This window comes from Pristiophorus japonicus, chromosome 26 (genome assembly GCF_044704955.1).
Source record: "Pristiophorus japonicus isolate sPriJap1 chromosome 26, sPriJap1.hap1, whole genome shotgun sequence".
Classification (NCBI taxonomy): domain Eukaryota; kingdom Metazoa; phylum Chordata; class Chondrichthyes; family Pristiophoridae; genus Pristiophorus; species Pristiophorus japonicus.
In genome coordinates this window covers 21,265,101-21,282,316 of record NC_092002.1, presented here as the reverse complement: position 1 = coordinate 21,282,316, position 17,216 = coordinate 21,265,101, and the positions used below count along the sequence as shown (strand labels likewise).

Genomic DNA, 17,216 nt, shown 5'->3' with positions numbered 1-17,216 from the left:
TTTACCAGGAGATTGTTTATTATTCCTGTCTCATTACACAGGACCAGATCTAAGATAGCTTGCTCCCTTGTAGGTTCTGTAACATACTGTTCTAAGAAACAATCCCGTATGCATTCTTTGAATTCCTCCTCCAGGCTACCCCATGCAATTTGATTTGACCAATTGATATGTAGGTTAAAAATCCCCCATGATTACTGTCATTCATTTTTACATGCCTCCATTATTCCCTTATTGTCCACCCCACCGTGAAGTTATTATTTGGGGGCCTATAAACTACGCCCACCAGTGACACTTTTTTCCCCCCCCTTACTATCTCTAACCTCCTCCCACTGATTCAACATTTTTTTCATTAGAGCCAATATATCTCACAACTGCCCTGATATCATCCTTTATTAACAGAGCTACCCCACCTTATTGCTGCTCTGTTCAGACATTTCTTAGCATTATGTAATCCTCCACTTGCCTATGGCTCTTGACTCAACATATTTCTCGGTGAAGTTTCTCCTCTGCAAGGTTAACACTAATGTGAATTGTGGATATACCATGTAGTTTCTTTGCAATATTAACCCCTGAACTGGCTTCTCCCCCAGTAGAATGTTCTTTGCTGTTCTACCATAGCCAATGCTCTTGATATAAATGCAAAGCTCCTTTTTTGCTGGCATAGCAGTAGGAAATGTTTGTTTGCATGTGTGGACTAGATGTTTTAATTGTGGGATAGAGGAAATTAACTTTATACAGGCAACTCTTGATTATCTGGGTCCCTCGAGGATTAGGTTAGGCCAGCTAAATGATTTTTCCGTTAGAAAGATTAACATTGTTAAAACTCTATACCTTCCCGGGCCGAAATTTTAAATCCTGTTACAATGGTTTCCTGTTGGATCCATGTGGATAATCCTGAGTTGACTGTACCCCCAATGGGCAGTAATTTGGAATGTGAAAGGATGGTTCATTTCAGATAAATGGGAAGGCAGAGATAACCCATCATATAGCTGACTGCTGGAGGGAAGAGCTGCAGTTGTGCAAGGTGACTAAAGTGGAGTTCTGATAGGGACAGGGTTATTAAATCTTAATTCCTTTCCTAAAACATTCTTTACAGGAACAGATGAGAAACAAAAGGCTGCTGCAGCTATTGTAACTGACCAAGGTGTGCCTTCCTGCATGGCAATCTGTATTCTTGCACGTATTGCAGCTAGAGATCATTTTAGGGGCCTATTAGGGTACAGGCAACTCGGGATTATCCGCACATGGATCCAACGGGAAACCGTTGTAACAATTTAAAATTTCAGCCTGGGAAGGTATCTGGTTTTAAGTGTTAATTGCTCTAACGCAGAAATCATTTAGCTGGCCTAACCCAATCCTCGAGGGACCCAGATAATCAAGAGTTGCCTGTATAAAGTTCATTTCCTCTATCCCACAATAAACAAACATCCTAGTCCACACACAACTGGATTTTGATCACCAAGAATTCAGTGGTGGTGTGATCCACTTCAACATCTACAGGCATTGTGGTTGAACTGTAGGATGTGAAGTTTGGGCTTTCGAGCCTAAAAGCAAGAGATGGGCAATGCAGGAAGAGTGCGGAGGACTCGAGCAATTCACTTCTATTTCCACTTTCTCATGCTGCTTTTTCCCTCCCTGACCAGACTGTCATGTTGCCTTTCATCTCTCCTCTCTAAGAACATAAATAGGAGTTGGCCTTATGGCCCCTCGAGCCTGCTCTGCCATTCAATAACATGGCTGATCTGATCATGGACTTGGGTCCACTTCCCTGCCAACTCACCATAACCCTTTTTTTTGGTCTTAAATTTATTCATAGTTTCTTAATGTCCCAGCTTCTACAGCTCAGGCAAAGAATTCCACAGATTTACAACCCTCAAGAAATTCCTCATGTTTTAAATAGGTGGCCCCTTATTCCAAGGTTATGTCCTCTAGTTCTAGTCTCCCCTCAGTGGAAACATCCTCTCTGCATCCACCTTGTCAAGCCTCATCTTGAACATTTCAATAAGATCACCTCTCATTCTTCTGAATTCCAATGAGTAGAGGCCCAATCTTCTCAACTCCCTCATCTCTGGAATCAACCTAGAACTTTCTCTGAACTGCCTCCAAAGCAAGGATATCCTTAAATATGAAAACCAAAACTGCACGCAGTATTCCAGATGTGGCCTCACCAATACCCTGTATAACTGTAGCAAGACTTCCTTGCTTTTATACTCCATCCCCTTTGCAATAAAGGCCAAGATTCCATTGGCCTTCCTGATCACTTGCTGTACCTGCATACTAACCTTTTGTGTTTCATGCTCCAGGTCGATGTACTGCAGCACTTTGCAATCTTTCTCCATTTATAAATAATAACTTGCTCTGATTTATTTTCTGCCAAAGTGTGTAACCTCACACTTTCCAACATTATACTCCCCCTGCCACATTTTTGCCCACTCACTGAGCCTATGTCCTTTTGCAGAATTTTTGTCGTCCTCATACATTGCTTTTCCTCCCATCTTTGTATTGTCAGCAAATGTGGCTACGTTACACTCAGTCCCTTCGTCCAAGTTAATATAGATTGTAAATAGTTGGGGTCCCAGGACAGATTCATATGGCACCCTACTAGTTACTGATTGCAAACCTGAAAATGAATCATTTATCCTGACTATTTTATGTTAGTTAGCCAATCCTCTTGTGCAGTAACCTTTGATTTGATGTGGCACCTTGTCAAATGCCTTCTACATACTCTATTCTCCCAAATCCCTCCCCCAACTCTTCATTACTCTCCTCCTGCCGTCCCAGCCTCGACTCCCCCTTAGATAAGTCTGCAGCTTCCCGTCTGCCTCACTTGGCATCCTCCGATGGGCTCACCGTGGCACTCGTCACTCTGTCCTCGTGTGTAGCAATCCCAACTATCCCATGCTACTCACTGACCTTACCGTCCAGCTTACCCACAGGGGGGGGGCTAACCTTAGCAATCTCCTCCCTCTCCAATTCATCCCTCTAAGCGCTGACCCTGTGTATGCTGATCAACCATCGCCGATCCTCTCCGCATCTTTCAGAATGCCCATTCGCTTGCAAACAAGGCCCTTGCCATCCATGAGCTTATCGTGGATGATTGCATCGACATCATAGCCCTGACGGAAACTTGGCTGAGGGGGTGATGACACTTTACCTTAAATGAAGTCTCCCGGCTTGGCTATACCTTCCACCACTTGCCCCGTTCAGACTGTCATAATGGCAGTGTGGTTCTCCTCACCAAATCATACCTAGTCTGTCCCCCTAATCCTCGGGAACCTTCTCCTTTTGAGCATCTCGCCTTATTCCAACCCCCTCCTCATTTAAAATTCTCGTTCTCTACCACCCACCCAAGTACAATAACACACACTTATCACCAAGATATCTTCTCCGCTTTCCTCCCTCTGCACCGAGCGACTTCTCATCGGTGATTTCAACCTCCATCTCAATTCTTCATGCTCTCTTGCGTTCACTACCCTTCACCCAACCCTACTTCCTTCTGTGTGGAGGTAGGGGGGGTAAACTTCTCCACTCGCTTACAACTCTGCATATCAACTCAACTGTCCAGCTTTTGGCCGTCTAGTTACCATGACATTTCTGCAGCTAGCGATCTACTTAACCACACTCTCACCATCACCTTTGATGGCCTAGTCCCTAATTAAAACCATTACTCTCTCACCTGAGCTGTTCCCCCTGGTATGGCCCTCAGCGTTGCTCCCTCCAGTCTAAGGACCGCAGACTTGAACGGATGTGACAGACAACTGCTTAAACCATTCACCGCCAGATCTGGCTGGGCCACGTTGCACCTGACTCTTATCTGCCAAAACTGCTCACTATTCCAGGATCATCATCTGTAATGCATAGATTACCCCCAGCATCTATTCTCTACTGCTAACCGTCTTAAACCCCTCTTCCCTCCACTCCCCTCCAACATGTGTGAGGAGCTCATGGACTTCTTTGTGTCAAAGATTGAGACCATTGGAGCAGCTGTGCCACTTTTCTTCCCCAAGCCCACCAGTCTAAACTTGAGGTTACCCCCCCACCAGTTTTTCTCCCATTTCTCCTCTTGACACCTCCATGCTCATCTTGTCCACAAGACCCACTTCCTGCTCCCTTGACCCTATTCCCACTAAACTGCTGACCACCCAACTTCCTTTTCTGGCTCCCATGTTAGCTGACATTGTTAACGGATCTCCTCAGCTACTGTCCCCCTTTCCCTCAAATCTGCCGTCATCACCCCTTTCCTCAAAAAAAAACCCTTGACCCCACTTTGCTTGTAAGCTACTTCCCCACCTCCAACCTCCTTTTCCTCAAGTCTTTTTAACATGATGTCGCCTCCTAAATTCCTATCTATCTTTCCCAGAACTCCATGTTTGAATCCCTTCAATCTGGTTTCCACCCCTGCCACAAAGGACATCCTTTGACCAAGCTAAACAATCTCTCCTCGCCCTCTCTGCAGCCTTTGACACGGTTGACAATTTCATCCTCCTCCACCGTTGTTGAGCTGGCTAGGACTGCAGTCGCCTGGTTCCATTCTTATCTATATAATCGTAACCAGAAAATCACCTGCACTGGTTTCTCTTTCCACTCCCACATCATTACCTCTGGGCTGTTCCCCCAAGGCTGTATCGTTGGCTCCCTCCTATTTCTTATCTATATGTTGCCCTTTGGTGACATCATTCAAAAACAGTGTCTGTTTCCACCTATACGATGACTCTACCTCTCGACCCCCTCCGCAATCTCTAAATTGTCAGACTGCTTGTCTGACATGCAGTACTAGATGAGCACAAACTGTCTCCAATTAAATATTGGGAAGACCAAAGCCATTGTAATTGATCCCCGTCTGTCTGAGGCTGAACCAGACTGTTTGCATCGTTGCTGTCATATTTGACCCTGAAGTGAGCTTCTGACCACATATCCATGGCATAACTAAAACCGCCTTTCTCCACCTCCGTAATGTTGCCCACCTGGTGCTGAAGCCCTTATCCATGCCCTTGTTACCTCTAAACTTGACGATTACAGCGCACTCCTGGATGGCCTCCGACATTCTTCCCTACGTAAACTTGTCATCCAAAACTCGGCAGTCCGTGTCCTCATTCGCACGAAGTCACGCTCACCCATTACTCCTGTGCTTGCTTCTGCTTAAGCAACACCTTGATTTTTAAAATTCACATCCTTGTTTACAAATCCCTCCAAAATCTCACCCCCTCCCTATCTCTGTAATCTCCTTCAGCCTCACAACCCCCCACGATGTCTGCACTCCTAATTCTGCCCTCGTGAGCATCGCTGATTATAACTGCTTAACTGTTGGTGGTCGTGCCTTCAACTGCCTGATCCCAAACTCGAACTCTTTCCCTTAACCTCACTGCCTCGTTGCTCCTTTTAAGACGCTCCTTAAAACCTAGCTCTTTGACTAAGCTTTTGGTTATCTGCCATAATTTCTTGTGGCTCGGTGTCAAATTTTTGTTGGGCACTCGTCCTTTCCCCATGTGGTGGCTGGTGTGCAACAGCTTCCCCACATTAAAACAATCCATGCACTGGCAGCTTCCACCCTTCAGGATGTAGTTTGGGATCTGGAATATTAGGTCCTTCATTGAAACACCTGTGAACTTTTTAATGTGGAAGCAAGTCATCCTCAACTTGAGGGACTGCCTATGATGTTGATTTGTTTTGTCTTGCTCCTGTGAACAACACCGTGGGACATTTTACTATATTAAAGGTGCTATATAAATACAAGTTGCTATTCGTCGTCATTGGGTCAAAATCGTGGCACTTACTTTGTTCTATAACAGCACTCTAGGAGCACCTTCAGGATACAGTCTGCAGTGGTTCAAGAAGTGGCAACTCACCACCTTAAGGACAAATAGGAATGGGCAATAAATATTAGCCTTGCCATGTGCAGGAATGAACAAAAAAAATATATATTATTCGCTCTACCATTGGTGGCCATGGCCCTAAATTCTGGAATTTCCTTCCTAATTCTCCCTGCCTTGCTACCTCTCCTTTAAAATACTCCTTAAAACCTATCTATTTGACCAAGCCTTTGGGCACCTGTTCTAATAGCTCGTTATGTGACTCGGTGTCAAAGTTTGCTAACACGCCTATGAAGTGCCTCGGGATGTTTTACTACGTTAAAGCTGCTATATAAATACAAGTTGGTGTGTTTAATTACCTATTTATTTAGCAGTTTAGAAGTATTAAAGTTCAACAGTATGCTGTCTGCTTGATTAAATAGTTGAAAGGCTGCGACCAAGAAGGCAAGATGAGTTTGTTTGAAACAGCACCTACCACTACTTGCTTTTATACTTCGTAACAGGCTGTTGGTATATCTAGAGTATAATACCCCATTGATTAGCATATCCCATTTGTGCAATGACACCAGTTCAGCTGCAGGTATATCAACTTTTAGCTCATATCCAATTACAATTTGCATGATTTTCACACTACAAATACTTATATTACAAGCTGAATTTTAATTGCCAATCTAATTTTAGCAACCATATTATGGAGTGAATTTACAAACAGGGGGAAATTAATTCAGTGGCACTTCCACATACTAGGATTAGAAGGAATGGAACTGGTTACCATCTAACCGTTTTAAGACTGGCAATCTCTCACTGAACAAAAGATTACTCATTTTCTGGAAACGATAGCAGCCATTTTGGTATATCCAATTGCCATTCTTAATTTGGGGAGTAGCACAACCAGGCTTAATCAGCTGAGTGGTGACTGAACAGTGAGCAGGAACCTTGCTGCTCCCCTTTCCTTTTCCCACTGAGCTCAGGTGTGTTCAGACCACTCGGAGCTGCCCTACCGACTGAAGGGGTATGGAAGCTAGTAGGGATTGAAGGGGACACCAACACCACCCTAATCTATACACAACTCTGTATACAGGATAATGCATTTACCTACAGGAGGAGTTACACACACAACTTAATGCAATGATAAATAGCATTTAGCAACTTGCTTGTGAGTTCTGTGTAATCTTACAGTTGTGGAAAAATCCTAAGCCATTTTCTGGCTATCAAACATTGGTACACACTCACTCAGCACCTATTCCACCCCTTCCAATGAATAATAAATAGTTCATTGTTAATTACTGAATAAATAATGCATTGTTCCACTGGGTCTGAGGTTTCATATACCTTACACTGATGGTTTGGTCTTGAAGAACCTGTGCTGTTTCTTTGCTGGGGGAATAGGACATTTTTAGCCAAATTATCACCACAAATTGAGTATAGTGGTTTCAAAAAGTAAATCCCTTTTGTGCTTTCAACAATAGAATAGAAAAATATTAGCACATTGAGTGCAGAAATCCAGCAGTGCCGAGGGAATACTGCAAGGTTGGAGTTACTCCCAGTGTTAGGGAGGGAGTGAGTTCCAGGAATTGGCCCCAGCGACGATGAAGGAATGGCAATTTATGTCTGAGTCAGGATGGTGTGTGACTTGAAGGTGGTGGTGTTCCCATGCACCTGCTGCCCTTGTCCTTTAAGTGGTAGAGGTTGTGGGAGGTGCTGTTGGAAAACCTTGCAGTGCATTGATAGCCAGTGTGCTGGTGATGGAAGCAGTGTATGTTTGATTAGGCTTCCGATCAGGTGGACTGCATATAAAATTCTGATGGGATTGGACAGGTTAGATGTAGGAAGAATGTTCCCAATGTTGGGGAACTCCAGAACAAGGGGACACAGTCTAAGGATAAGGGGTAAGCCATTTAGGACCGAGATGAGGAGAAACTTCTTCACTCAGAATCGTGAACCTGTGGAATTCTCTACCACAGAAAGTTGTTGAGGCCGGTTCGTTAGATGTGGCTCTTATGGCTAAAGGGATATGGAGAGAAAGCAGGAATGGGGTACTGAAGTTGCATGATCATACTGAATGGTGCTGCAGGCTCGAAGGGCCTACTCCTGCACCTATTTTCTATGTCCTGGATAGTGTTGAGCTTCGTATTGTTGCAGCTGCATCCATCCAGGCCAGGGGAGTATTCCATCGTACTCCTGACTTGTGCCTTGTAGGTAGTAGAGAGGCTTTGGGGAGGCAGGAGGTGAGTCACTTTGCAGAATACCCAGCTTCTGACCTCTAGTGGCCACAGCACAACATCTGATTTTGCACTCCATGCCTCATTTATAAAACCTAGCAATATAAAGTTATTTTTGGATCTGTGTCTCTGCTCTTCAATTCATTTTAACGTATTACCATTAAGTCTATATTTTGTTTTTATTCTGCCTCATCGGTCCTCATTTCTGAACATTTAACTTCATCCAACAGCAATCTCCTAATCTCCGGACTTCTGACATCACTTAATCTTCCTCAGTTCATCATGATATTGTATCCTTATATCTGGGGTGCACTCAAGATTTTTGGTGGCAGCAACTGAGTTGTAAGCATTCCAACTCCCCCTCTTCCAATTGACATGAAGCTTTCAGCATCAGCAGCCAGGAATTCTAAAATGTGGAGACCTGGTGTGTAGTTGCAAGCATCTTGGAACTGTAGCTATGCTCCCGTTTGCTGCCCAATCTGTAGGTGCAGGGTGTAGGTCAGTGCCTGGAGTGCCCAGGACCTCGCTAGTGACACAGGGCATCATATAACACTGGTACTTTTAAGTCCTGACACTTGTAGTACACTTTGGTATGCTATAAGAGACAACATACAACAAAGAAGACATATAAGAATGCAAAAAATAGCACCGATCCTGGTGAATGGGAGAGATACAAAGAACAGCAAAGGGTGCCAAAACAACAGTAAGAGCTACAAAAACAAGGGAATATGAAAAGAAACTTGCAAGAGATAACAAAATCAACAATTCTTTTTACAATTATGAGGAGGTAGAGGGTGGTTAAGAGCAATCAAACTGATATAAAATCGGGGTGGGCACTTTAACACAAGCAAATTAACAGTCATGAAGAAAATAGTGGCACTAAAGAGTGACAAGTTCCCAGGACAAGATGGTTTTCATCCCAGGGTTGTAAAGGAAGTAGCTGAGAACATTGCAGATGCCCTAGCTATGATCTTCTAAAGTTCTCTCGATTCACGAACCATTCCTTAAATTGGAAATTGCACATGTCACATTGCTTTTTAAGAAAGGAGAGAGGGAAACCAGAGAATTATAGACCAGTTAGCCTAATATCTCGTCAGGAAATTGAGTGAAAATTTTCAGCTCATCAATGAGAGCCAGCATAGATATGTGAAGGGTAGGTCACACCTGACGAACCTGACTGATTTTTTTGAAGAGGTGACTGAAGTAGTGGATGCTATCTATATGGACTTCCAGAAGGCATTTGATAAAGTCCCTCATAAGAGACGGTTAGCTAAAGTTGCAGCTCATGGAATGGAAAGTAAATTATTGACCTGGTTAGGAAATTGGCTGAGTGGCAGGAGACAGAGTAGGGATAATAGGCAGGGTGTGACTAGTGGCGCCCCACGGGGATCTGCATTGGGGCCTCAACTCTTCACTATGCCTGTTAAGGACATACAGCAGAGAGCCATATATCCAAGTTTGTCGATGACACAAAGACAAGCGGCTCTATAAGCAGTGCAGATGGAAGCATAAAATTAGAAAGGGATATTAATAGGTTAAGTGGGCAAAACTGTGGCAAATGGATTTCACTGTAGGCAAGTGTGAAGTCACCCACGTTAGACCTGAAAAGGAATAGATTAGAGTATTTACTAAATGGTGAAAAGCTAGAAGCAGTGGAGGTCCAAAGAGATTTAGGGGTCATCATTAAAATGCCATGGACAGGGACAAGTAAACAAAGGCTAATGGAATGCTGGCCTTTCTAGCCAGAGGACTACAATACAAGGGGTCAGAAGTTATGCTGCAGCTATACGACCACACATTGAATATTGTGTTCAGTTCTGGGACCACCACACCATAGGAAGGAGTGCAGTGCAGATTTACTAGTGTGATAGCTGCACTCCAAGGGTTAAATTAAAAATGATTACACAAACTAGAGTTGTATTTCCTGGAATTTAGAATATTAAAGGGGTGATTTGATCAAAGTTTTCAAGATATTAAGGGGAACTAATAGAGAAACTATTTGGTTGGAGAATCTAGGACTAGGGGACATAGCCTACAAATTAGAGCCAGGCCTTTCAGGAGTGAAGTTAGGAAACACTTCTACATGCAACAGGCAGTTGATGCTGGATGAATTGTTAAGTTTAAATCTGAGATTGATGATTTCTTTTAATCAAAAGATATCAAGGGATATGGTCCAAAGGCGGCTATATGGAGTTGGGTCATAGATCAGCCACGATCTCGCTGAATGGCGGAACAAGCTCGAGGGGTTAAATAGCCTACTCTGGTTCCTATGTTCTTGGCCAGCACCAGGACAGACTAGTGGGCTTCACTTCAAGAGAGTTTGGACTAATGTCCTCGATAGGAGAGTAGCTAGCTAGTGCTGTATGCTATGGTGGAGGAAGGCGAGGAAAAACAGAATTTACATTCCATTACAAATCATATAGATTCCAGCAAAATGCATAGACCATACTGCAATATTTTTAATTTGAATAAAGTACAACACCAATTTTTATTATTGATTACATAATGTTTGGCCTGAAATTGTATTTTAACATATCAGAAAGTACCCATTTAGTCTGGATAACATAATTCACAATCATTTCACACAAACAAAACATGTTTAAAAAAAATCAAAGGAAGGTGATCTCTTTTGATACAAATAGTCAAACATATTCGTTAAATTTTCCCATTGCATTCCAGTGAGGCTTATTTGCTGAAGTTGTCAACAAGGCGTTTCTGTGGCCATGGTCCTGCTCCAGTGGATATGAAGTGATAATTCAGGATGCCCTTGGCTTGTTGGTATGTTTTAGCTTTCATCTAGAACAGTTATGGGCAATCATTAGTGGCCAATTCTAAAATACAGAAGTGTATGGATGATTTACTGTAATTTTTAATCCCCAAATCAAGCAAGGACCCCAATATCACAGCTTTGATGTAAGGATTCTTCTGCTAGGTGTAGCAAAACTATAAGTGCACATAAAGAACAGGTTTACAAGTTTTTTTTGAGGCTTTGCTCCTCAAAATGGCCTAAAAATGGGACACTGTTTACACTGCATGGTGTCCGACTCCTGCCAGCACCAGTGAAATGAGTGCACGTGCCATTGTTCAAAGTTAATTGATTGTTTTCTGAGCTCAAACCAGCCTTGATGGTTGTGCAGGCCAGCGTTGCAAGAACCGCACTGTTGGCTTTTACAGATGTCAAAGCACTTGGCCCACCTGCAACTGTAAACAATGTCACGGACACCGACACTACCCATGCACATTTGCCAGTAGGATCACTGCTGCCTCTGGCTAGAAGTCTCAGAAAACCACATTCTGCTCTTGCGGCATTTGTGCCGTCACAAGCACATTATAGCTTTGGAAAGTCACTGGCGTGAATTTAATAATTTTAAAGAAAATTATGCATCCTACATGAGCTTCCAGTTTTATTTGGGATAGAGTAATTTGTGAATAACATTTAAAATGCTGATTTTAAGAGAGTCAACGCATCACCGTTTGTCACTGGCTATGTAGAACAAAACTGCTTGTAAAATTAGAACCATTTTATTTTAAAGTATGCAAAAATGTATTTTAACTCATTTCTTTCAATCTTCAAACTTTCCACATGCTTGGTTGTTTCTGCTGAGCTTTGGCCTTCGTTGGCACATTTTAGCAGGAGAGTTCAAAATGGCTGAGATATGCCTCCCCCATAGATCTATTTATTATCGAGAAAGCTAGGGGATGGGCCAAGATTCATAATTCAGGATACCACTAAGGCTTAAGAGCAGGACAGAGGCAAGCTAAAATCAAAACAATGACTGGGTGATGAGCTTGGGTTTCGATAGCATGTAGATTGTAGGATCCTCTTAGTCTCAGAGGGAAGATTAGAAAAGTCACTGCAAGCCACTCTAGTCCACCCTGTTGCAGATGGATCAAGTAGAGCAGTGACAGAGATAGGAGCAAACCAGTCACCCAGTTTTAGGACAGGCTGGGGATGGAGAGGACACGGGTAATCCAGGAGGTAGTGATTAAAGGGATCCCACATGTTGTTCATTTTTGACTACCCATTTCTGGTAATACTATAGTACACAGCTTTGTCATTATTTTGTAGTCAATGGGTTTTAAAAAAGTGAATTTACTGCAGAGTCATTTATAAGGTGTGAAGAGAATACCCACTAAAAGTGGATTAGATATTTTACAGACCAATAGGACTTGTGGGCTCCACTTCTAAATGAAAATGTCAGCCAATATTACAGGTCTGCACTGTGACAGATGGGCTCAGTGGATACTTTCACTATATTCCATCCATTATAGGTGCTTCATTTCAAATATATACCTAACTTAGCGATTTGTCCATTGTTTAAATATGTAAATGTAAAGGTTCCCAACATGGACTTTTCCTTCTACATATGGAAATTTCTGTTTACCTTGGCTTCGTGGCATGTTGTCGGGTCGAGTAAATCCGGTCTGTCCATTTCCTTCGCTACACGTCGAAAGGAATAGAACATGGCAGCCTTACACAAACGACTGGCAGAGTTGATTCCATTTTTAAAAGGGGAACTAGAATAATAAAGAAATTAGGTGTTTAGGAGTAGAAATAATTTAAAAGCAAACACCCCAGGAATTAATTACACCTATTAATCTTGATTTTGCAGTTTAATCTCCATTTAAAAAAAATACTCTTGTAAGTTGAGTGGTTTTTTAATGACCATTTTGCCAATACAAAAATCATATACACATTTTGTGTAAGGAACTCATTGAAATGTGCTTTTTGCACAAACACCAGTCAATTACACAGAGGATTTGCAGTGATTTAAATTTCAGTAGTTCTCTACCATTTGGTATGTGATTTTACATTAACCTTCTAAAATGATTATCTTTGAGACTGTGCAGATGGTCTTCCAACAGGTGGTCTCCTAATACGGGCTCGCATCTAATTCATCATCATAGGCAGTCCCTCGGAATCGAGGAAGACTTGCTTCCACTCTTAGAATGAGTTCTTAGGTGGCTGAACAGTCCAATACGAGAGCCACAGTCCCTGTCACAGGTGGGATAGATAGTCGTTGAGGGAAAGTAGGAGAGGTTTGCTGCACGCGTTTTCCGCTGCCTGCGCTTGTTTTCTGCATCCGGGAGGGCGATGAGACTCGAGGTGCTCAGCGCCCTCCCGGATGCACTTCCTCCACTTAGGGCGGTCTTTGGCCAGGAACTCCCAGGTGTCAGTGGGGATGTTGCACTTTATCAGGGAGGCTTTGAGGGTGTCCTTGTAACGTTTCCTCTATTCACCTTTGGCTCGTTTGCCATGAAGGAGTTCCGAGTAGTGCGCTTGCTTTGGGAGTCTCGTGTCGGGCATGCGGTCAATGTGACCTGCCCAGCAGAGCTGATCAAGTGTGGTCAGTGCTTCAATGCTGGGATGTTGGCCTGGCCGAGGATGCTAATGTTGGTGCGTCTGGCATCTAATTACTGTGAAATCCAATGCATACCACAAGTTCAGGCAACAAAATTAAGTTGCACAAGGTCAGATCTAGGTTAGATGTCAGGAGGTGGTTCTTTTCCCACAGAATTGAGGTCCAGAATAAGAGGCTGCCAGCTCGTGTTGATGCTGAATCGCTGAATCCCTTCAAGAGCTGCACCCGTTTCTGGCTGGGCGGAGATCACCTCTTACAGAAGAAACATAGAAACATGGAAAATAGGAGCAGGAGTAGGCCATTCGGCCCCTCGAGCCTGCACCACCATTCAATAAGATCATGGCTGATCATTCCCTCAGTACCTCTTGAAGGTAGGTATTGCAGGGGACTCAGGGTCAGAGTGATCTTCCGGACTAGTTTCGATCGCCTCGATGGATCGGAGAGGAATTTCCTAGATTTCCCCACATAATTGGCCTGGGTTTTTAAAATCTGTTTTTTTGCCTCTTCCAGGATTTCGGGTAGGGTGGAGATTATATATACTGTGATACACAAGGTATCGCTCGATGGACCTGTCTTTACCTATCCATCATTGTTCGTATGTTCATTTTTAAAAAATGGCCTTTAATCCTCAGGACATCACTTTTTATACACTTTCAACTTGTATATCTTTCTTTCCTTGTGTTAATTTAGTATTGGGGTAAAGTCATTATAGCCAAGTTTTCTTTAAATGAAGATTTTTAAAATTTAGTTTTCGGTATATGATAGAAATTACGGCAAAAGCATTTGTACAAATACTTTGGTTCTGTCTTCACGAAGGAGGACACAAATAACCTTCTGGAAATACTAGGGGACCGAGGGTCTAGCAAGAAGGAGAAACTGAAGGAAATCCTTATTAGTCATGAAATTGTGTTCGGGAAATTGATGGGATTGAAGGCCGATAAATCCCCAGGGCCTGATAGTCTGCATCCCAGAGTACTTAAAGAAGTGGCCCTAGAAATAGTGGATGCATTGGTGATCATTTTCCAACATTCTATAGACTCTGGATCAGTTCCTATGGACTGGAGGGTAGCTAATGTAACACCACTTTTTAAAAAAGGAGGGAGAGAGAAAACGGGTAATTATAGACCAGTTAGCCTGACATCGGTGGTGGGGAAATTGTTGGAATCAATTATTAAAGATGTAATAGCAGTGCATTTGGAAAGCAGTGACAGGATTGGTCCAAGTCAGCATGGATTTATGAAAGGGAAATCATGCTTGACAAATCTTCTAGAATTTTTTGAGGATGTAACTAGTAGAGTGGACAAGGGACAACCAAAGGATGTGGTGAATTTGGACTTTCAAAAGGCTTTTGACAAGGTCCCACACAAGAGATTAGTGTGCAAAATTAAAGCACATGGTATTGGGGGTAATGTACTGAAGTGGATAGAGAAATATAGAAAATAGGTGCAGGAGTAGACCATTCGGCCCTTCGAGCCTGCACCACCATTCAATAAGATCATGACTGATCATTCACCTCAGAACCCCTTTCCTGCTTTCTCTCCATACCCTTGATCACTTTAGCCGTAAGGGCCATATCTAACTCCCTCTTGAATATTTCCAACGAACTGGCATCAACGACTCAGTGAAGAACTGGTTGGCAGACAGGAAGCAAAGAGTAGGAATAAACGGGTCCTTTTCAGAATGGCAGGCAGTGATTAGTGGGGTACCGCAAAGTTCAGTGCTAGGACCCCAGCTATTTACAATATACATTAATGATTCAAAGGAATTTAACGTAATATCTCCAAGTTTGCAGATGACACTAAGCTGAGTGGCAGTGTGAGCTGTGAGGAGGATGCTAAGAGGCTACATGGTGACTTAGACAGGTTAGGTGAGTGGGCAAACGCATGGCAGATGCAGAATAATATAGATAAATGTGAGGTTATCCACTTTGGTGGCAAAAACAGGAAGGCAGAATATTATCTGAATGGTAACAGATTAGGAAAAGGGGAGGTGCAATGAGACCTGGGTGTCATGGTACATCAGTCATTGAAGTTTGGCATGCAGGTACAGCAGGCGGTGAAGGCGGCAAATGGATTGTTGGCCTTCATAGCGAGAGGAATTGAGTATAGGAGCAGGGAGGTCTTACTGCAGTTGTACAGGGCCTTGGTGAGGCCACACCTTGAATATTGTGTACAGTTTTGGTCTCCTAATCTGAGGAAGGACATTCTTGCTATTGAGGGAATGCAGCGAAGGTTCAGCAGACTGATTCCCAGGACTGGCAGGACTGACATATGAAGAAAGATTGGATCGACTAGGCTTATATGCACTGGAATTTAGAAGAATGAGAGGGGATCTCGTAGAAACATATAAAATTCTGATGGGATTGGACAGGTTAGATGCAGGAAGAATGTTCTCGATGTTGGGGAAGTCCAGAACCAGGGCACACAGTCTAAGGATAAGGGGTTTCGGACCGAGATGGGGAGAAACTTCTTCACTCAGAGAATTGTGAACCTGTGGAATTCTCTACCACAGAAAGTTGTTGAGGCCAGTTTGTTAGATATATTCAAAAGGGAGCTAGATATGGCCCTTACGGCTAAAGGGATCAAGGGGTATGGAGAGAAAGCAGGAATAGGGTACTGAAGTTGCATGATCAGCCATGATCATATTGAATGGTGGTGCAGGCTCAAAGGGCCAAATGGCCTACTCCTGCACCTATTTTCTATGTTTCTCTGTACCGAATTTCACTCCACGATATTTTAATAGGTGTTAATCTGGGTTAACAATGACGTCAGAGGGGGGAACCTTTCTTCATAGTCTGGGCGGATCCAGGATTCAGACAGCACCTGTCAGCTCCAGGAGAGTCAGCGACTGAGGAGATCCTATCAGTAGTTTTGAGTGCGAGGGAGCAATGATACATTTACCTTATATTTTCTAATTGAAGTCCACAAATATCAGGCAACCTTTTTCACAGCCATGTCAAAATAATGCAGAGTGGAATTTAATACAAGAGAATAGTAAGTAGTGACTGAGTTCTATCCCAGTATCAACAACTTCCTACCAGTTAAAGAAATTGTATGCATCAGATTTAAACATCTATATTTCACAATCATTAAGACTTACTCTTCTGTGATCTTCCCTGTTGCTCCATCCACTATTTCCACCGCGGCATCCGCCCGACTCCAGTTTATGCTCAGCATTTTGTAAAGTGGTTGAACGTCCTTTGGTTTCCCCTCACCACAATGGGAGAAGTGCGCCCTCGCAGTGGTGAACGGTTCAGGAAGCTTCTCGTTCAAACTCTCGTCCACTCGCTGATTGATCGCCTTTGTGACGATGTGCACCGCGTGGAATTGGTCAGCTGATTTGGAAATACAGAGAAGCATCCAGTGTGTTTGACAATGTTATTTCCCCCAATTTCTCACTCACTTTCAGGCTCATGTTTCTGGATTGGAAGCTACATTATTTACTATTCAAAATGTATTTTTTAAAACTGGGTTAAGACAGTGTGCCTCAGTAATATTCTGTTCAGGGCCACCATCTCCTGCCACATCTTTCTCAAAGGGGCACTCTTGATTCACAGTATGAGGGAACCTGATCTGTGCCCAACATAACGAGAGCCCAATTTCAATTACGAATTCTGGGTCATTGCATTGGGGGTAGTTGAGAAGCCGTAGCAATACAAATCCGTGAAAACTGTATCCCCTGCAGCTTTAGTAGAGTCCTTTCACTTGCTCCGTGGAAACAAGGATGCCCCGTCTCTGCTCGGCATTTCCATGCATTTTGCCGCAAGGAAAACACTGAATCAGGTCTGGTGACGTACAAGTCAGATAGGCCACGCATGCATG

General features: G+C 43.2%; 1 protein-coding gene across 1 annotated transcript in view; it reads right to left on the bottom strand.

The window, feature by feature from the left end:
• Window positions 1-10,488: 10,488 nt before the first annotated feature.
• The window catches only part of LOC139239237 (adenosine deaminase domain-containing protein 1-like), a 101,716-nt gene continuing 94,988 nt past the window's right edge, over window positions 10,489-17,216 (bottom strand). The window contains exons 10-12 of the mRNA XM_070867928.1: window positions 16,495-16,729; window positions 12,418-12,550; window positions 10,489-10,828 (exon numbers count right to left, since the gene is read on the bottom strand). Of these exons, the coding sequence (XP_070724029.1) occupies window positions 10,718-10,828; window positions 12,418-12,550; window positions 16,495-16,729 (479 nt within the window). The 3' untranslated portion in view covers window positions 10,489-10,717. The remainder of the gene's footprint in view (window positions 10,829-12,417; window positions 12,551-16,494; window positions 16,730-17,216) is intronic.